Raw genomic sequence first — 22,561 nt, forward strand, 5'->3', positions numbered from 1 at the left:
TATTGCAATATGCTGCGAAGGCTTCAACTGGTCCATGTAAAGAGTCTATAGCACCAAAATTGTTCTTGATGAAAGTTGAAATGTTTATATAGTATTCGTGAAATTGTAAACTCTTTAACAGCACCACTCTATGCGACATCATGCTCTGGTCTGCTTCTATAATTTGGTTGACGTCATCTTCCCACAAATAAAATGCGACCCCAAATTTCTCGATTGTCAGCAACTTTACATTTTCCATCACCAATTGTCTTAGTTTGCAAAAATCACCACACATAAATTCGATGGGATCATACTCATCCGCATAAGTCGGTAGATCTGCTTGGAAAAAATCACTCATTTTTTCTTTAAACCACTCAATTATGGCTTCCCACTCGAATGTGCTTAAACTGATTCTGTTAAAATTACCATGTTTACACAGAATGATGGACGGTGAAAAATCTCGAGCTGGAGATAGACCAATTTTGATATGGAGAGAGCTCATTGGATATGTAGTTTCCAATAAACAATATACTTCATTTGTGGCTGCTGCTTCAAATTTTGCCAATACTCGATCTAATTCGGCGTCAGGACTAGGCGGTTGACCATCTTCATCGTAGTCAAATTCTATACTAAATTCACTGCTATCATCATCGAAATTAACAGGCTGACTGTCATAACCACTATCTTGAGAGCTCATCATCTTCTTGTTTCGAATACCGTTGACGAAATGGGTGTAAACTGAACATCGTAGTTTGTCTTAAATTTATACTTTTGTCATTCCCCACTCCTTGTGGTTAATTGTAAGCCTTTTTTAGAAAAGTGTATGTATACGCGGCGAATCGAAATATAGATCCTCAAACTATATTCGATTTATTTATCCAGCTGTTGTGTTTGCTATCCATTCCTAACCATTTCACATACATCTTATTGCCTTTTTGTCTGAGTACTTTTTCGACCAGATATATGTCAGGGCTTGATGTTTTCTGCAATTCTTCTTCGTAAAAACCGCCACTAATCGGCGCACCTTGCATGTCTTCGAGCAAATACGTTATAGGATTTGTTATCTTAACTTGTACAATTTTAAATAATTCAGTAGTCCAATTGGGCGTGTATGCCTTTTCGAAGAAATGTTTTGCCTTTGATACACGTACAATGTCGCCAACTTTAAACTTTCGTGGACCTGCAATCTTTAAATGAGTATAACTTTTGTTTAAAATGGCTTTTTCGTTGGATTTGTTAACCTTAGACGGTTTGTATCCTGTTTTACTGTGTTTTGTGTTGTTGTATTCCTCGGTGATTATGGGTAGAACATCTAACCATTTGTACGATCCATGTAAACTGAAATACTTGTACAACTTTGCTTTCAACGTTCTAATAACTCTTTCGCAAATAGCAGCTTTTTTGATCGTGTAGGTGCTGTAATGATTAATTTCATGTTTTTTCATTAAATTTTGAAATTTTCTGTTGTAAAATTCGGTTCCCTGATCAGATTGTAAGTTTTTTGGGACTCGTCGAGTATGAGCGAGAATATCCGAAAATGCCCGAGTAATTTCCTCACCAGTCTTCGTTTTTAGAGGACGTGTCCACACAAATTTTGAAAAACAATCAATTACAACTAGTATTAGTTTGTAATTTTTATTTTGATGTGCATAAGGACGCATTTCAGCCAAATCCATTTGCCACAAGTCATCGATTCCTTTGATTATTGTTCGACGACGAGGATAGTTTTTTCGTGCTGGTTTATGCAATTCGTTCACCACCTCTTTCTTTTCTTTAGACATTATTTTTTCATCGCATCTTCCACTACCTTAAGACGTTTGTCTATATCCCATGAATGAACGCTATCTACTATGCTTTTTAATGATTGTTCCACTTGTTTTATCCTCTGTTCCATCTTTATATCGTACATCGTATGCTTTGCAACTGTTTCTGCAGCAGATTTTAGATTGTTCTCCATATCCTTTTTCAGTGTATTCAAATCATCTTGGATTATTTTTTTCAACATATTTATACTGTTCTTCGCATCATTTTTTAGTGTATTCTGGCCATCTTTGATTATTTTTTGTAACTTTTGCTCGAGAAGTGGAACTGTAGTTTTATGAAGCTCCTTTCTCACATCGTTTAGTCCGATTGCTAAATCCTGTATGTCATTAGTTTTTTGCTGCAATTTTTGCTCGAGAAGTGGAACTGTAGTTTTATGAAGCTCCTTTCTCACATCGTTTAGTCCGATTGCTAAATCCTGTATGTCATTAGTTTTTTGCTGCAATATCACACCATGTGTTTGAATTAATGGATAGTGCAGGTTACGCAACTCATTGATTTGTTTATCAACGTATTTTTTCGTTGCAGCATCGTCATTGTCTGATGGATCCTTGACATTGCAAATTTTCACATTTTCGGCATTAATATTTCCGTCAGACGTATGTGGAAATGTAACTCGTGCCACCTTTTGGACATTACTACTACTGTTACGAGAGTGATGACCGAATTTGTCGACACTCATAGTGGAAATGATACTGACATTCCCAGTTACTCTATTATATTAGCTTCTTTTAGTTCATTGATGATTGCTACGATTTCGTTGTCGAGAGATGTGTTGCCGGCGTCTTTCGAAGCCACCAATAGTTTAAGACGTTCAACTAACTCATTTGGATCATCCCAATAAATATACTCCATGGGGGCAGTGTTGTATGTTAAACGAGAGTCATCCAATCCCGTTCCTTTGGTCGTAGATGAAGATGATCGTGTTGTTGTTGCTGTTGTTTTCGTTCTGTGTTCGAGTTCTTTTTTGGATCGAGTTGCATGCTTTTTCATTGCTGCATCAGATGGTTTGAATAGAGGTTTAATAATAGAATGGTATTTTTCTCCACTAGAACCTTTAAGACGTCCTAAGGTATCCAGATGAATCTCTGTGTTTTTTAACAGTGTTTTATACTTTTGTAAATCCTCATCATTATACTGTTCAGGGTTGGCATAAAATAAAAGTTGATATAGACCTGGCGTACCACCTAACCTACGTTCTTCTAAATCACGTTCTCGAATTATTATTATGTCTCCATTGCGTTTGTCAAAGTTTATTCGACGTTTTCCCATTATCCAGCCACTAATAGAATCGTAAAATGGTCCATAGTTTTTATCAATTTTATCGTCTTTTATTAAATATTCTTTTATGTACTTGTGACTTATTGGAGGATATTGATCAATATATTCGTCTGTGGCATCCATCGGAATCTCGATTGGTTCTTGAATAATGTTTTCATTAGGTACCGCTAGGTCAGGTGCATCAAGAAATACATCATCATCATCACCATTCTCCTCCTCCTCCTCCTCTTCCTTTTTCACTTCTTCTTCTTTTTTAACTTGTTCAAACTTGTTAGTGATAGTATGATGTAACGTTTTTGATGATTGTGCAATATATTTGAGAGGTTTCGAGAGTGGTTTAAACAGTTTATTTAGGGACTCATCTTGTTCTGTTCGACCTAATTTTAATGCCAAATATTTTTTGCGAATTGATCTAGCCAATTCGGCGACTTTCTTCTTGCGAAGGGCAATGGCAACCGTATCATCTGACATTGTGATGACAACTAAACAATTATCTTTCAATTTTATATATTTATCAAATCCTTTGCGATATCGGCCATTATTGAGAGCAAAATCTTTTATAATTACCAGAGTACCATACCTATCACACCAACATTCAGAACAAATTTTTTTAAATTCATCAAATGACATGTCGGGTGATACATGCTCATCAAATACATGCTTTAAATTTATCTCATCTTGCTTGAATAGTACAATCATGTTACAGTTGTCTCTAATTAACTGCTTCGGTATTTTTGAATATGTTTGACATAAATAAGCGGCATCGATATCTTTATGCCTGCACATGGAATAATACTCGCGAATCTTTTGCTGACCATCGCATGCAACATCGTCAAATAAAAACACAGAGTGAGGTTTAGCTTCGCTGGGACTAATAATTTCTTCGTTGTCTTTAAATGGGTAATATCCTACACCTTTAACTTGCGCTATTACATCTTGCAGTAGTTGGTATTTCGGTTGAAAGAGGGATTTCGAATAAACATAGACATTTTTAAACTTGACGCCATTCGGATTGAATAGAAGAGATAGCATAACATTCGTTTTGGCGCACCCACTTGGACCGCAAATAATCGCTCTGAATGAATTCGGTAGTAATTTACCATGTTTACTGTTGGTTGTTTTTTGGACAATGTCCAAATTATCAATTGGTAGCGTCTGCTCTTGTTGAACGACCTTCATCATGTGGCAAGTGTAGTACATAAGTACGGTAATATATATATTATAGATGTCACCACTTGCATGGCATCAGTCCAATGTTGGTTGTTGAAGGAGGAGGTCTCGTGAACTCTCTAATTAATAAACTTCCAGTTGAACTACATATTCCTGGTTATCAGTATTGTGGACCCGGAACAAAACTAAAAAAACGTCTTGCACGTGGAGATCCAGGAATTAATCCATTAGACGCAGCTTGCAAACGACACGATATCGCTTATTCGCAGCATTCATCTCTCGAAGAACGCCACAAGGCCGTTAAAGAATTGGAAGATAGAGCTTGGGAGCGCTTCAAGTCGAAAGACGCTAGCTTTGGTGAAAAAAGTGCTGCTTTAATTGTAACTGGCGGAATGAAAACGAAAAGAAAGTTGGGGATGGGATGCTCTCGTCGTCGTGGAAGACGGGGACGTTACTCTTTCAATCGAGATGTCTCAAAAATTGCAAAGTCCATGAAAAGAGGAGCATCGTTAACAGATACTGCTTTGACGGCTGTACGAATAGCAAAATCCATAATCAAAAGGCTTGGTGGTCGTAAAGAAGTTGATGTTCCACGAGTGCTTCCACTAAAATCCGGAGGTTTTCTACCCCTCATACCTCTATTTGCGGGCCTTTCCGCTTTGGGGGCTTTAGCGGGGGGTGCAGCTGGGGTGGCGAAGACAGTAGTCGACGCTAAGAATGCTCAAAAGAAATTGGAGGAGGATATTCGCCATAACAGGGCAATGGAACACATCGGTTCGGGTCTGTACCTACGTAAGAAACCGAGAGGTGGATTCGGCTTATATTTGAAAAAAAACTTCCAATAAAGCTACCCAATCGTCCGCTATATGATGTGGAGATTGCACATTATGCGAAGATCCTTAAAATACCACATTTTCGAGGTGTTTTCATGAATGACGCTCTGCCTAGAGACGGTCCTCGACAACGAGAATGTGCAATAGTAAACTTGGATGTGTCCACACATAACGGAACACATTGGGTAGCATACAGAAAGATAAACAACAACAACGTAGAGTATTTCGATTCATTTGGTAATTTGAAGCCGACCAAAGAACTTGTTAAGTATCTGGGTGGTGCACGTGCCAACATTTCCTATAATAACCATCAGTATCAAACATACAATCAAATTATTTGTGGACATTTATGCTTAAAGTTTTTATATAATGGAGCCTACTAAAAGTACAGAACTGCTTATGGACCATATGTTTTACAAAAAATGTTTTACAGAATTTAGTGAAGAAGAACTAAAATACATACCGCTAGATTATATTACACGAACTGTACGACCTTACGAATTGTTAAACATATGGCATAAATTGCCTGAAGAATATCGAGGAGAATTTAACCTAAAGATACTACTTCCCTGCTTCGTACATTATAACATTGGAGGATTGGAGGACTCACTGGGATGGCCCACCTGATTCTCAAGCTTCATGTTATTTTTGTAAACTTGCTTTGGAAGAAATAAAACTATTAAAGTAAATATTGTTGTTTTTTTTTCTAATATAATAACCTATTAATACATTGACGTGAGTCAGTCATCATGTCGCAGTTGTTGAGAGTAGACAGCACCAATTACATATTCTCATTTCAACCTCCCACACCGATCGTGTTGGATCCGAACAAAGATTATGAGATAGCTCTTCGATTTTTTCATTCCTACAACAGTATACCATACATTGAAAATACCAAGTTTTATTACTACAATGACAAAAACAAATTGCAACAATTTGATATCCCCGATGGATGTTATGAAATTGCCGATATTGAAGAATACATACAACAGAAATTGGGTGCTGATAATGTGCTTAAACCCGAAACGATATTTAGTCTAAAACCGAAAAAAATTTAGTGTCAAATTTTCAGCAAATATAAGATTTCGTTTAAGCAACCTGACAGTCTTGATATAGTATTGGGATTTTCTCCTGCAATACTAAATCCAGGACAGACGCATTCTTCAGATCGACCTGTTAGGATTATTAAAGTATGTAGCATACGTTTTGAATGCAACATTAGTACCGGAGCCTTCGATGGTAACAGACCTGCTCACACGATCTACGAATTTGTCATACAATCAAATCCTGGGTACGCAATTGACGAAACTCCACACAATTTGTTGTATTTACCTGTTGTACCGCAACGAGAAATTACCAATATCACAGTGTTGGCTGTCGATCAAGAAGGACGACCTGTAAACTTTAGAGGAGAACAGAGCACATTGGTGCTGGAACTTAGATCAAGAGGGAAATGGGATTATTAATAAGGCAATCTACTGCCCATAGTACACCATTAGTTGAGCAACCGTCTAAGCGGCAACATCTTACGTCCTCATCTAAGCGGCCACATCTTACGTTTGCAAACAAATTATTTTTGCAATCACTTGGTTTTAAACTGAAAAGATGACAACTATGTATGGAAAACGATCACGTTCAAACAGCATAATGCCTCCAATATTTGATATTTATCGTAAGCCGATGTTTGACGAATCGATTCGAAAAGCCGAATACCGAACATATGCACCATTCATCAAATCATTCAATTGCAATGACATTGTGGAATTTAGCATCAATCAAGTCGACTCGTTCTTTGCAATGAGCGAAACCTTGTTATGCATTAAAGGATCGCTCGCAATTAACGGAACTGGTGACGTTAAACTAGCAAATAATGTTGGTGCTTTTCTTTTCGATTCGTGTACGTACAGCGAAAGCGCAAGGGAGATGGAAACAGTGCCGGATCCTGGTATCGTAAGCGCTGTACGTGCTATGACGTGTTATACTCAAGAAGATTCCGGTCATATGGCAATGGCAGGCTGGAATTACCCTAGGGATCCAATTCTACACGCTGCTGATCATTCATTCAACATACAGATGCCTCTTAAGCATGTGTTCAACATTTTCAATGATTATCCTTTGATTACGTGTGGTCGTCAAACAATAAGACTAGTTCGAGCTCGAAACGACAACGATTGCATAATTGTCAAAGAAAAAACTCAAGGCCAAGTTACAACTGTTAAGATTAACATTACCAATATTGAGCTCAGAGTCAAGCACATATTTCCCAATGATGATATTAAATTGGAACTTATGAAATCCATTCAACAAGATCAACCTATAGTTATTCCGTTTAGAAAGTGGGAATTGCATGAATTAACAGCACTTACCAAAGGCGCTAGACGTGAAGTTTGGGCTGTAAAAACTAGCAATGCAGTGGAAAGACCCCGTTATGTCATTGTTTTCTTTCAAACCAACAAACGTGACAAGAATTCAGCTGATCCCACCTTATTTGACAATGTCGATATTCAAAGTATCAGATTATCTTTAAATGGTGAATATTGGCCAAACGAGAGAATGCAGTTGGATTTTAGCAAAACTGACTACAATGAGGCCTATTTCAACTATACCGAATTTTATCCTAGCTACATACATTCCCAACAAAAGCGACCTCTACTCGATTTCTCAGCTTTCAAGAATCACGCATTGTTTGTCATCGATTGTTCGAAACAAGAAGAAAGCATGAAAGCATCCACTGTTGACGTAAAACTCGATATTGAAGCGAATAATGGTTTTCCCGAAAATACCAAGGCTTATTGCATTATAATTCATGATTGTGTAATGGAGTACTTCCCTCTCACCGAAATTGTAAAAAGTCTAAATTAGATGCATAAATTGCCAGTAGTACACGAGCAGTCATCATGAGAGTAGCATTCGTAGACATTCAGGGATTCGATGTGGACGGATGGTTTGTTCCCAAAGAACTTACCATTGAAATAGGTTTTAAACGAAGTCATTACATCTTTTTGCCTCAGAAACCATTTAATGCGCTAACTAATGGAGATAGGAAGACTGCCTCATACGTGGAGAAAAAACTGCTTGGAATTCGATACTCTGATGGGAAGACATGAGAAATATGGAAATACGTGCTTGGCGGAGGAAGGCGATGGATAGGGACGACTGGAGAAAAATTCTTGGGGAGGCTAGGACCCACACAGGGTTGTAAAGCCAAAATGAATGAATGAATGATGGGCAAGTAGAATTGTCCAAAATCAATGAAATACTAGAAACAAAGTTGTTGTATGCAGCAGATTACATCTACGTTCGAGGAGAACAAAAAGCAGAATATTTGGATAAGAAACGTCACGTTTTTGGAGTTTTCCCCATTATTATTGATGTTTGCAAGTTTGATGGTACGCCTCGTGCTACTGGAAACGTTGGCCCTACTGAAAACCCAGTCATGCCGCTGGATTATTTTCATGTACCGAAAGAAATGTGGATCGTCTACGTCACTGGTTTGCCAATAACATAATACCATTGTAATTTTTGTATATGTATAAATAAATATATTAGAAATTAAACGCTTTTTTTATTTAAAACATCTTTATTGATTGAGTCTTATATTACATGAAGATTCAAATTTTCTTCTTACAATTTCAAAAATAATTTTTAAAATTAAGATAAATACAGATGCTAATATTACACAGGACATTGTAAAGACATTATCTATTTCACTTTTCATATACTCGCTGGTTGTGTTGTTGTTGTTGTTGCTGCTGACACCCGTGGTGTTGTTGTTGTTGTTGCTGACAAACATGGTATTGGTTGAATACGTCTTAATGGATATGTAGCTGGTGGTAGTTTTCTACAGGCCCAGGTGTCTTGATGCTGCTGCTGCTGCTGCTGTTGATTCAACTCTTCGGGTTTCCACGTTTTGTTGTTGTTATTGAAATTCTATTACTCTATGTATGTACTCGATGGGATTCATATTACTACTAACTATGTCCTATGTAGAATGTCACATTTTATGTCAAGCGACATCTTGACTAACACATAACTGCCACGTACTGCGTCGAATGTCACGTCCTGCGTCGAATGTCACGTTCTACGTCGAATGTCACGTGACATTTCACGTTCTACGTCGAATGTCACGTCCTGCGTCGAATGTCACGTCGTTTCACGCGACATTTCACGTTCTGCGTCGAATGTCACGTCCTGCGTCGAATGTCACGTGACATTTCACGTTCTACGTCGAAGGTCACGTCCTGCGTCGAATGTCACGTGACATTTCACGTTCTACGTCGAATGTCACGTCCTGCGTCGAATGTCACGTCATTTCACGCGACATTTCACGTTCTGCATCGAATGTCACGTTCTACGTCGGATGTCACGTTCTATTAGGCACTGTACGGATAAGAAGAAGAAGAAGAATGTTCATACTGATCGTTGACATGGCTTCTGTGTGTGTGTGTGTGTCACCTACGCTTTCATTTGACACCTCATACGTCAAAATCGTGCCAATAGCAACAAAGATACATTCTAGCGCCCATTTGGCAATGCTGCCATCTTTGTTTTTTGTGTCCCCGTCTCCTCCCCGTTCCAACGAGCCCTCGTACGCCCCGATCGGACCAATAGAACCAAAGATATGACGTAATGACCTTTTGGCATGCTCCGATGCGCACGGCACATACTGCGTTCAACCCCATTTTTCATCCCCTTTCCAACGAGCCCTCGTACGTCATCCTACGTTAAGCCGTTTGGCATTTGCAACCGGGGGTTGCGATTTTAGGGGTTGCAATTTAGGGGATGTGCCAGGAAATAGGTAGCCTATCTACTACTATGAATAACAAATATAAAATATGCAATGTTAGTATGGTTTTTAAGGAAATTCAATGCAGCAACTTAAAATATTTGTCATAAACGAAAATTTTATATTAAAAAAATTATACTAAAAAAACAAAAGTTAACGCTGGTTTAAATTGTGAGAATTGCGACGCCTATGTTAATTAGTCATTTTCTATTGATTTTACAGTTGCTACTTGTTTTAGCAAGAATCTTTGAGTCTAAGGCTTTCAGTTGGTTGCATGACACAATTAGTGAACGTTCCTTGAATCGTTGTACTTATTTTTTACTTTTATTTCCTACATTGGTTCTTAGTTTTTAAATACCTATTAGTATTAATATTTGTATTTTATTCTTGTTTTGTTCTTTCAAGTAAGTATGGTGTTTTTATAGATTAATATTCATATAATTATTTTTAAAAATCGTCAGGTTCAATAAAAAAAAACAAGTATGTCCAGCACCGATACAGCTGACGAGGTTGCCAAAATAAGTCTCAGTCCTCCAAGAAAACGAACAAAAAAATCTTATCTCGATGTCAAAACCAAAGAAATTATTTTAAATATTTAAAAGTGTGAAATAGAAGAAAATCCTACTCTAGCAATAGATGAGTCGATAATAAGAGTTGCACATAAGTCAGGTGTGTGCAAGCGAAGTATTTATAATATACTCAGAGAATATAAAAACACTCACACATTTTCAGAGCCAAAAGTTAGTCGAACTCGCAACAAAATAATCGATTTAGTAGACAGAGCTGATCGTAATGCCATAAGAAGAAAGGTGCATGCATTTTATTTTAGAAATGAGATTCCTACTGTAGACAAAGTTTTAAGAGTAGTTAATGAGGATAATGATCTGCCTAATTTTAAAAGAACAACATTTTATAAAGTTCTTAAGACACTTAATTTTAAGTATCAAAAACGAGAAAGACAGAGCATGTTGTTAGAAAAAGATGAGATTGTTTTGTGGAGGAGGGAATATTTAAAGAAAATTAAAGCTTACCGAAATGATGGTCGTAAGATATATTACCTAGATGAGACGTGGGTTAATGCTGGACATACGAAATCTAATGTTTGGGTCGATAAGTCTATCGTTTCTTCGAGGCAAGCCTTTCTGGATGGTTTGTCGACTGGATTAAAAAATCCATCAGGTACGTTTAAATGTCTGTTGAAAGTTTCACATCCAGTAACTGCAAAACAAATTTCGTTGCACATCATCTCATTAGAACGTATGTTGTGAACTTATGAAGTTAAAAATTATTCTTCGTTATCGTTTATAGATAATGTAAGACAGTATCATATGTTTTAAGGTAATGACGTGTAACGATAAATGTCTTGCATTTACTATAGTAGTTAATTTCCAGTTCAAGAGTAAATTAAAAATCGCTTTATTTTTAGGTAAAGGAAAGAGGTTGATCATTTGTCACATTGGTAGTGAGGACGGGTTTGTTCCTGATGCCTTATGGGCTTTCGAGTCAAAAAAATCTGGCGACTATCATGAAAAGATGATTGGCGAGTCATTTGAAAAGTGGTTCTTTACGATATTAGAAAAATTAGACAAGAATTCAGTTATTGTTTTAGACAATGCACCGTACCACTCAAGATGAGTGGAAAAAATACCGACAACCGCGTCGAATTAAGCGGACATTCAAAATTGGCTACGATCAAAAAATATAAATTTTGACAACTCGCTTCTAAAAGTCGAGCTTTTGGCTATTGTAAATAACCATAAAAAAGAATATACTAAGTATATTGTAGATGAAATGGCTAAAGAAAAAAATCAAATAGTATTGAGGCTTCCGCCATACCACTGCGAGCTTAATCCGATTTAGTTAATTTGGGCAGACTTAAAAAATTATATTGCAGAGAAGAATACTACGTTTAAATTTTCAGATATGAAAAATCTTTTTCATGAAGGAATTACTAGTATTACATCTGCCAAATGGCAAAAATGTATACAGCATGTTCAGCAGAAAGTCGAACAAAAGATGTGGGATCTTGACAATATCATTGAGACTCAAGTTGAACCACTGATAATTAACGTAGTTAATGAGATCAGCACGTCAGACTCTGATTCTGAATAAAATATTAATTTACACTGTGAGTTTTTTGTTTTATTTATTAGTCAGATATGTAGAATGTTTTTATTTTTGACGAATGATTTTTTCGGACATTTGCATAGGTTTTTGTTTGAAACTTCGTTTTCCTTAAAAAACGAATGGGGTGCGATTAAGAGCTCAGTTCATGACTGGCAGCCCCGTTTAAACCGGAAGCTCTTAGATATTAATACTCATAATCTCAACGCAATTTAAGAAGTTTTTACTTCTGGCGGCACTTCTCCTTCCGCCATTTTCCAAATAAGGTATTGCTAAGTGCAATACCTTACTTTTTTTTAATACAAAATTTTCGTTTATGAAAACATTTTAAGTTAAGGTATATCTGTATTCAAATTTACGAAATTTATGTAAAATGAGATTTCAATTTCTGGTAACATTTGTAATCTGGATCACGTGAGTTTTATTGTTTTTCAAATAAAAACTGAAAACATAATAATAAGTTACTACTTTTGATGCGAACTAACACACAATTTACTTTAAAAAATAAGTGTATTTGATGTTTCGATTTCGATCGTTTAAGTGTCAAAACAACGTTGCGATTACTGCTTTATTATTTTTGTCAAATCATAAGTTTCTTTTTATTTTACAGTAGGTAAGCTAATTTTGAATTTCCTTGAAAATAATACTAACATTGTATATTTTATCTTCGTTGTTCATAGTAAACAAATCTTTAATTGTACATACTGTTTTATTAATTTGATAGGAAATAGGAAATATGAAAGCAAAACCGCACGCCTATGGAGTCTTACGTAGCATAGCCTGGTTTTGTTTACTTTTAATGCACGTCGAATTTGGATGAGGTGTAGGTACAGTTTACAAATTAACAAACTTAGCACAGCAAAAGTACATGTAGTAATTGTACATGTATATAAAAAAATTTTTGTAAAAAACTTAAGTAAAAAACATTAATATTAATATGCAAAGAACTAAAAAGATCATAAGATGCACTTCCAACAGTATATTATTAGTTAAATTTAATTTTGACTTTAGGTAACATTATTGAATAGATTAAGGTTGAAATATAATATTTAAAAGTAAAATGAAGTTACCAGTCTTTAGCTTATTAGGTGCTGCAGGTAAATGAAAGCAACAGGTATAACACCCACCACGCCAACAACGTGAAAAGACAGTGGCCTTGAGGTCAAAATATGACAGAACAGCAAGGCGAAATACCAACCTCTAGTGCAATAGAACGGTACATTTAAAGAATATGATAAATTTGGGTTACAACTTTGTCAGTAAAAAACCAAAAAATGAAAGGAAAAGGTGGTCAAGATCACCATTTTCCCCCCAGTGATTGGTTGAGAAAACCAATGAACAAAACAAGCGAGCTCAATCCAAAATATCATATATTATAAAATCTACGTTGTGACTGGTTAGCCAGCCAACAGGTGAAGATTGATTCAACTTCCACAGTCCATGGTTCATAGCATTTGGAACTGAGATTGAAAAATATTCAATGAATCAGTTTCAATTAAAAATTTTTATTAAACAATTCAATCAAAAAACAATTATTTAATATGTAAATGCAATATTGACAAAATAATTAATAAAATGTAAGTTGAATGAATCTAAGTTAAATAAAGAAAGAAAATAATATTTTATTTTATTTTTATTTGAAATTATTTAATATGAAAATATGATAAACATACACCTTAGGGAACAATTTTAAAGTACACAACATATTAAGCCTAATTCTGTAAAATTAATGCATGATAAATTTGGCTCAAGTTACTAATGTCAGTTCTCTTATTAAGAGCATTAGGGTGTTTAAGTATTGAACACATTTCCGAAAACTGTCTTTTAACGAGATTGCGTTCATTGCCAAAAATCTTAACTTCATTAAAGTTCACTTTGTGCTTAGTGTTAATAGCATGCTGGGTAAGAGCACAATTATGCTTAGATAAGTTGATATTACTGCGGTGTGTCGTAAGACGCCCTTTCAGTGATCTCCCTGTCTGACCGATGTAACATGAGTCACACTCAGCACAAGGTATATGATAGATGACATTTACTTGTTCCAGAAGGGACAAGGGTGTTTTAGTTTTAGAAAACAAATTTCTGACTGTCTTCGCATTCTTAACTGCAATTTTAACAGGTACATTATTCTGTGTGTACAGTTTAACGAGTTTTTCAGTAACTTGAGGAAAATGAGGTAGAGATGAGTAATGGGTAGTTGGAGTCCCAAGTACAGTATTAGGCAGAACAGTGTTATTAATGGAATTATTTGATATTATTCTAAGCTGGTCACCATTGGGTATGTCATTTAAAGCAGAACCATAGCTTTGTAAGAAAAGGTATTTATTAATAAGGGAGGATGGATAGGAATTCTCAATGAGAATAGTTTTATGTAATTGAAGGGATTCCCTTCGATTAACCGGATGTGTTGTCTATTTAGCCTGCAGCTTAAAGCTTTAATTAGGTTTAATTTATATTTAAAAGGATGACAAGAGTGGTAGTTGAGAAACCTATTAGAGGACATTGGTTTCCTATACCAATTTGTGGTTAAGATGTTATCTTCCATTCTGATGACACGCATGTATAAGAAGGGAATACTATTTGTGTTGGAGTCCTCAAGTTCAACAGTGAACTGTAAATGAGGAACAAACTCATTGAACAAAGACAAGGTGGCCTGAATCTTGTCTGGGGGTAAGGCTAGTAATAAGTCATCAACATACCGCTTAATAAAAGGGATTTGGAAATCTAAAAGACCCAAACGGTCAGATAGTAAATCATCCAGTACATAATTAACTAGGATGGGAGATATTGAGAAACCCATAGGTGTCCCAAATATTTGAAGATAATAGTTGTCGTTAAAGACCAAAAAATTAGTGTCAAATACTAATTGCAAAAGTTCTGCAAATACATCCCAGGATACAGGACAGTTAGGTTGGATGGAGTTCCAGTGATTTTTTAAGGAGGTAATAACACTAGAAAGAGGTAAATTAGTGAAAGAGATCCTTTTAAATATAAATTAAACCTAATTAAAGCTTTAAGCTGCAGGCTAAATAGACAACACATCCGGTTAATCGAAGGGAATCCCTTCAATTACATAAAACTATTCTCATTGAGAATTCCTATCCATCCTCCCTTATTAATAAATACCTTTTCTTACAAAGCTATGGTTCTGCTTTAAATGACATACCCAATGGTGACCAACTTAGAATAATATCAAATAATTCCATTAATAACACTGTTCTGCCTAATACTGTACTTGGGACTCCAACTACCCATTACTCATCTCTACCTCATTTTCCTCAAGTTACTGAAAAACTCGTTAAACTGTACACACAGAATAATGTACCTGTTAACATTGCAGTTAAGAATGCGAAGACTGTCAGAAATTTGTTTTCTAAAACTAAAACACCCTTGTCCCTTCTGGAACAAGTAAATGTCACCTATCATATACCTTGTGCTGAATGTGACTCATGTTACATCGGTCAGACAGGGAGATCACTGAGAAGGCGTCTTACGACACACCGCAGTAATATCAACTTATCTAAGCATACTTGTGCTCTTACCCAGCATGCTATTAACACTAAGCACAAAGTGAACTTTAATGAAGTTAAGATTCTTGGCAATAAACGCAATCTCGTTAAAAGACAGTTTTTGGAAATGTGTTCAATACTTAAACACCCTAATGCTCTTAATAAGAGAACTGACATTAGTAACTTGAGCCAAATTTATCATGCATTAATTTTACAGAATTAGGCTTAATATGTTGTGTACTTTAAAATTGTCGCCTAAGGTGTATGTTTATCATATTTTCATATTAAATAATTTCAAATAAAAATAAAATAAAATATTATTTTCTTTCTTTATTTAACTTAGATTCATTCAACTTACATTTTATTAATTATTTTGTCAATATTGCATTTACATATTAAATAATTGTTTTTTGATTGAATTGTTTAATAAATTTTTTTAATTAAAACTGATTCATTGAATCTTTTTCAATCTCAGTTCCAAATGCTATGAACCTTGGACTATGGAAGTTGAATCAATCTTCACCTGTTGGCTGGCTAACCAGTCACAACGTAGATTTTGTAATATATGATATTTTGGATTGAGCTCGCTTGTTTTGTTCATTGGTTTTCTCAACCAATCACTGGGGGGAAAATGGTGATCTTGACCACCTTTTCCTTTCATTTTTTGGTTTTTTACTGACAAAGTTGTAACCCAAATTTATCATATTCTTTAAATGTACCGTTCTATTGCACTAGAGGTTGGTATTTCGCCTTGCTGTTCTGTCATATTTTGACCTCAAGGCCACTGTCTTTTCACGTTGTTGGCGTGGTGGGTGTTATACCTGTTGCTTTCATTTCCCTGCAGCACCTAATAAGCTAAAGACTGGTAACTTCATTTTACTTTTAAATATTATATTTCAACCTTAATCTATTCAATAATGTTACCTAAAGTCAAAATTAAATTTAACTAATAATATACTGTTGGAAGTGCATCTTATGATCTTTTTAGTTCTTTGCATATTAATATTAATGTTTTTTACTTAAGTTTTTTACAAAAATTTTTTTATATACATTTACAATTACCACATGTTCTTTTGCTGTGCTAAGTTTGTTAATTTGTAAAGTGTACCTAGTTTCAATTAATTGTTTATACAACTTGATCTCAAAATGTCCACTGTCGTAAGCTTTTTTACACATTTAATATCATTGACTCTACATGTCTTTTTAAGGTAACACACTTTTAATAACTTTTCTATGGATATGTGGTTTTTCATATTGTTCTTTTTAGATGAACTGATGATGCTTTCTGTTTCGAGAAAGCGAAACGTCTTCAATAAATAGATGAAGTAGCCACCTTCTTTGTCTTTTATTTCTCCACTTTGACCGAAAAACCCACCACTTTTCGAGTGTTCCTTAATTTATATTGGATTGACGGTCGTACTCCTTCTCTCTCTCTCTCTCTATATATATATATATATATATATATATATATATATATATATATATATATATATATATATATATATATATATATATAGTTTGTTATTTCCTGACCGTGAATATTTAAATAGAAACTTTTTTATTTCCTGGGTTTGTCGGTCTGATGTTAATAAAACTATTTACCTTTTGCTTAAACGTTTCGGCAAATTTGCCATTTTCAATAAGCACTTTATTTTATTTCATAAACATTACATTTTACAAATAAATTTCATGTTTACACTTTTTTAAACATTTTAACATGGATTAATAGTTTTTATTATTGATATTATATATATATATATATATATATATATATATATATATATTATATTAAATAAATTATAGGAAAAGTTAATGACCATATTATAAAAAAATATTATATTTTAGGTTGGAAAGTTTCCGTTGAGCAACAACTCTCAAATCTCCATCTAACAAAAATAATAAAAGGTTCTACTGAATCATTTGGCCCTATTTACGAGAATATCCGTTCGACGGCGCTAAGTATCTACGACCAGTACTTAGGAGAAAAAATTGAACAAAGAGTACAAATAAAACCAACACTTATACAAGCACTGCACTTTAAGATTCGTAATCTTAATGAGACGCCTTCGGAAACCTGGTTTGATGGAGTTTTAGAAGCTACGTACGAGAAGATGGAAAGTAAACATCTACCACTGTTCAAAAAGAACAAATCGTATGTTAAATTGTTGCAAGAACTCGATCTCCTCCAACAACCAAACTCTGAAGATGATGTTGTTAGTATTAACAGGTAAGGGTTGACATATACCGACTTTAAAAAAATTAGAACTCCCATTCTTTATGTGACTCCATTTTACTAGCAGGAAATCATAATGCGGGCAAGTTTAACAGATATATACTTTTTAATTTTTCATCAAAAGTATCCTTTTATAATTTTTTATATATATATATATATATATATATATATATATATAAACATCAAGGATTTGTCATTTGTCATCGTATCTACGATGATCAATAAATAGTTCCTCGTGATACTTCACGTAAAATATAGACTAGTCACTGGTTAGGTTATCGTCATGATCATCATCATTATTATGTGTGTGTATTAATCCGCAGTATAGTGTGTATTCATTAGCTCTATATAAGTCGTTTCACGTTTCAACGTGGAATGGACCTTTTCTTGTACGCTAGGTTTTCTTCTTTTAATCTTGGGCATTAAAATAAAAGATGGCGTCTTGACTCGTTGCTTATCGTTATCATAAAGGGAATGCACGGCAAAGTTGGTTAGTACATATCCAAAAATGAATGCAAAAACATTGTCATCTAATATGTCCGGTTCATTTGTTTGTTAATTATCGTTTTTTATTATTATTGTCGTGAGGTTAAATTAGCATTCGAATTACTAAGTAAACTACGTTGAGACCACAGATTGATAAACTTACTTTTATTGTAGCAACGAAAGTCTGGAAATCATCGATCCTTTCCCCATTGCTACTAAGAAAATGGAATTCCTAACAGTCATTGATAATCCCAAAAACGTCAAACACGTTCGATCGTTGAGCGATGTAACGATGCCAGTCGGAACAAATGAGTCTGAAATAAAGTATTTCAGTTCTGGCCAAGAAACTACATCTACAAACGAAACTGATGCAATAAAAGAAAAAAAGAAAGTTGACCAGAAAGCTCTTACGAGTGGAGATTTTAATATTACTATAAACATTATTGAAACTGGTAAGATACTTTGTTACTATAGTTTTTAACATTCAGACGATCGCGCCCTTCATAATTACATAAACTGGCGCGTGGCAAGAATTTGCTGCCTTAAATATTTTATTAATTTAATTGTTACAATTTGTAGATATAACTTTATTTTAAATAAAAATTAAAATTATGAAATGACAATTAAGAGTCAACAAAAATCTAATATATTTCATAGGTGTAACTATTAATTTTTAACATTATTATCATTATTATTCCCTTTGCCTTTATCCCTATGCGGGTCGGCTTCCCTAAAAAGATCTCTCCATAAGTTTCTATTTTAGATCTTACCAATATAAGTTACCCTTTACCAACATGTCTAAGCGTCTCCTCCAAATCTTTGGTCTCCCTCTCCCAATCCTTCCAGGAAGTTGCAAATCAGCCATCGTATTGGGTTACTAGCGTCTCGACATTAAACATGACCGAACAATCCTAACCTATTCTCTATCATTTTGGCATCAATATCCCTAAACTTCCTCTAACATACTTCTTAATTTTATCCTTTTGTGTCACTCTACACATCCATCTAAGCATTCTCATTTTCGCCATTGTGGCAGCCGTAGCTCAGTGGCTATGTTACTGTCGGGTTTGAATCCCGGCACCGACAAAATTTTCAATTTCTAATTTAACTGAACTGCCACCGTGCTTCGGAGGGCACGTAAAGTCGTCGGTCCCGGCTACGAAAGTAGTCGTTAAGTCATGTTAGGGGCGCTTGCGCGACCTGAAAATCCTAACACTAGACCTTAGCCAGAAGGTTACACGAACTTTACTTTTATTTCCGCCATAAGCATTTGTTATTTCTCTTTCTTTTTAAGTAACCAGTGTCGTACATCATAGCTGCTCTTCCGCTGTTTTATACAATTTTCCTTTCAGTTTCATTGGAATCTTTTACATCTACATCTATTTTCCCATTACTCTTTAATACCGATACTAGATATTTAAAATCATTACTTTTCACAATTATTTCACCATCAAAAATTATAATTTTATTTATAGTAACTTCATATTTAAATAAACATTCCAAATACTCTGTTTTTGTCCTACTAAGCAATTAAACCTTTTTCCTCGAGAGATTGTCTCCACTATTTCAGTGTTTGTCCTAAATTCCTTTCAGTATTTCCTACTAACACTACGCCTCAAACATACAGAAACTCTATCATATGTTTCCTCAAGATCAATGAAAAATATATTACTCTTTTTCTTATTCCTGTATTTTTTCATCAGCTGTTTCACATGAAAACTGCATCTGTTGCTGATCGGCCCTGCATAAAACCTGATTTCGGAAAATGATTTATATTTTATGATTTATATTTTGGTTTCTTCGCGTATCCGTCTATCAATTACTCTCTTCCATACTTTCATAGTGTGACTAAGTAGTTTTATGACCCTGTGGTTGGTGCATTGTTGTATATCCCCGTTGTTTTTGTAAATAAGTACTTATAGACATAATCGGATATATAACTATTCATGCACAAAAATATAACTATCGATTCATCGATATATAAGTATCGATACAAAAATGAGACAAGTACGAAATTTAGATGTAGCCGAGACGACCTCAGCTACATGATGAAAAAACTACAAGAAGAATATACCAAGGCTGGCCTAGATATTAACCTCGCGAAAACAGAGTACCTATCTACAAGTGAAGAAGACATAGAAGATCTACAGATTGATGACAACGTAACAATCAAAGGAAAGGATAAATTCAAATACCTGGGGTTTATAATCACGAAAAAGGCAACAACAGAGGAAGAAATTACACAAAGATTAGGACAAACAAGAACAGCAATCCGACAACTTAACTCAGTATGGTGGGATAGACACCTAAATATGAAGACAAAAACGCAGATTTATAAAACATTAGTGCGAAGTATTATGACATATGGGGCTGAAAATTGGATCATAAACAAGAAAACCAGCAGTAAGATAGTAGCAACAGAGATGGAATGCCTGCGAAGATGCTGCAGAGTAACAAGAATGGATAGGAGAAGTAATGACGAAATAAAGCAAAGAACATCAATAGAAACAGACATACTAACATATATAGAACAAAAAAGACTAAAGTGGTATGGACATGTAAGAAGAACTAGCGACAGCAGACGGATAAAGAAAATAACCGAATGGAGCCCCATAGGAAGGAGGAAAAGAGGACGACCCCGAAAATCCTGGAGGAACGAAGTAGACGACGCCATGAGTAAGAGAGGACTGAACGATGGAGAATGGAACAACAGAGAGAGATGGAAACGGTTGAGCGAGGGAAGGCAGTGAATACTGTAGAATCCCTAAATATATATACGAAATTTAATTTTTCCAGTTTTCTCTTATGCATACTCTTATCTTCTTCTTGTAGTTCCTTCTTCTATCGGAGGTTGGTTATCATCACAGCTATCCGTACCTTATTGGCGGCTGCTCTGAAAAGATCTACTTAGCTGCAACTATACGACTCTCGTAGGTTTCTTAGCCAGGAAATTCTTCATTTTCCTATGGATTTTACCCTTGATTTTGCCTTGCATTATGAGCCTTAATATCTCATAGTTCGCACCTCTGGTAATGTGGCCTACATATTCCAGCTTTCTTGTTTTGATGTGCTTTATGACCTCGCAATCCTTTTGTAGCATTCTTAACACTTCTGCATTTGTTTCGTTGGGTCCATGGTATTTTCAAAATCTTTCTATAGCACCACATCTCAAATGATTCCAACTTCTTTATATTATCCACTTTTAGTGTCCAGCTTTCCATTCCATACAACAAAGTCAAGAACACGTAGCATCTTAAGGCTCTTATACTTAGCTCCAGAGGAAGCACCCAATTAACAAACATTGTTTTCATTTTGATAAATGCTTGTCTTGCTATTTCAATCTTCTTCTTCTTCACGTGCCATCTCCGCGACGGAGGTTGGCAATCATCATGGCTATTCTGATCTTAGATGCTGCTGCTCTGAATAGTTCAATTGATGTGCATCCGTACCATTCCCTCAAGTTACGCAACCATGAGATTCTTCTTCTTCCTACACTTCTCTTGCCCTGGATTTTCCCTTGTATAATCAATTGAAGTAGGTTGTTTCTCTCATTACGCATAACATGCCCCAGGTATTGCAGCTTTCGTGTCTTGATGGTTTCCAATACTTCCATTCTTTTGTTGATTCTTCTCATGACTTCGTTGTTTGTTACATGCTCGGTCCATGATATCTTCAGGATTCTTCTATACACCCACATTTCAAATGCTTCCAACTTTTTAGCAGTCGACGCGTTAAGTGTCCATGCTTCTATCCCATAAAGCAGAGTCGAGAAAATATAGCACCTTGCCAGCCTAATTCTAGTCCAATTTTAGTTCTCTTGCACAAAGTACCTTTCTTATTTTATTGAAGTTTGTACGTGCTTTCTCTATTCGAACTTTGATTTCTTTGGAGTAATCGTTTGTGTGATTAATTATTGTGCCAAGATAGTGGTAGTTTTCAACTTGTTCTAAAGCACTACCGTTAATTGTCAGGCTTTCACCATTATTTTGGGTTTTTGATATCCTCATAAATTTGGTTTTCTTGGTGTTTATTGATAATCCATATTCCTCTCCATACTCAACTATCTTGTTCATTAGCTTTTGGAGGTCTCGGAGGTTGTCTGTTATTATGATAGTATCGTCCGCATATCTAATGTTGTTAATTGGTGTTCCATTGACCTTGATTCCTGCAGTTTCTCCCTCAAGAGCTATTTTCATAATTTCTTCAGAGTATGCATTGAATAGTAGTGGTGACAATACACACCCCTGTCGCACTCCTCTTTTAACTTCGAACTCTTCTGATGTGTGTTCATTAATGCGTACGTGTGCCTGCTGTTTATAATATAGATTTGTTATAATTC

At 35.2% G+C, this 22,561-nt stretch overlaps 1 protein-coding gene across 4 annotated transcripts in view; it reads left to right on the forward strand.

The window, feature by feature from the left end:
- Positions 1-22,561, forward strand: part of LOC140441409 (sorting nexin-13-like) — a 1,016,720-nt gene that overhangs the window by 608,418 nt on the left and 385,741 nt on the right. For all 4 annotated transcript variants that reach the window (XM_072532120.1, XM_072532123.1, XM_072532119.1 and 1 more), the window contains 2 exons: positions 17,349-17,730; positions 18,397-18,674. In XM_072532120.1, coding sequence (XP_072388221.1) covers positions 17,349-17,730; positions 18,397-18,674 — 660 coding nt within the window. The remainder of the gene's footprint in view (positions 1-17,348; positions 17,731-18,396; positions 18,675-22,561) is intronic.

This window comes from Diabrotica undecimpunctata, chromosome 5 (genome assembly GCF_040954645.1).
Source record: "Diabrotica undecimpunctata isolate CICGRU chromosome 5, icDiaUnde3, whole genome shotgun sequence".
Lineage (NCBI taxonomy): Eukaryota > Metazoa > Arthropoda > Insecta > Coleoptera > Chrysomelidae > Diabrotica > Diabrotica undecimpunctata.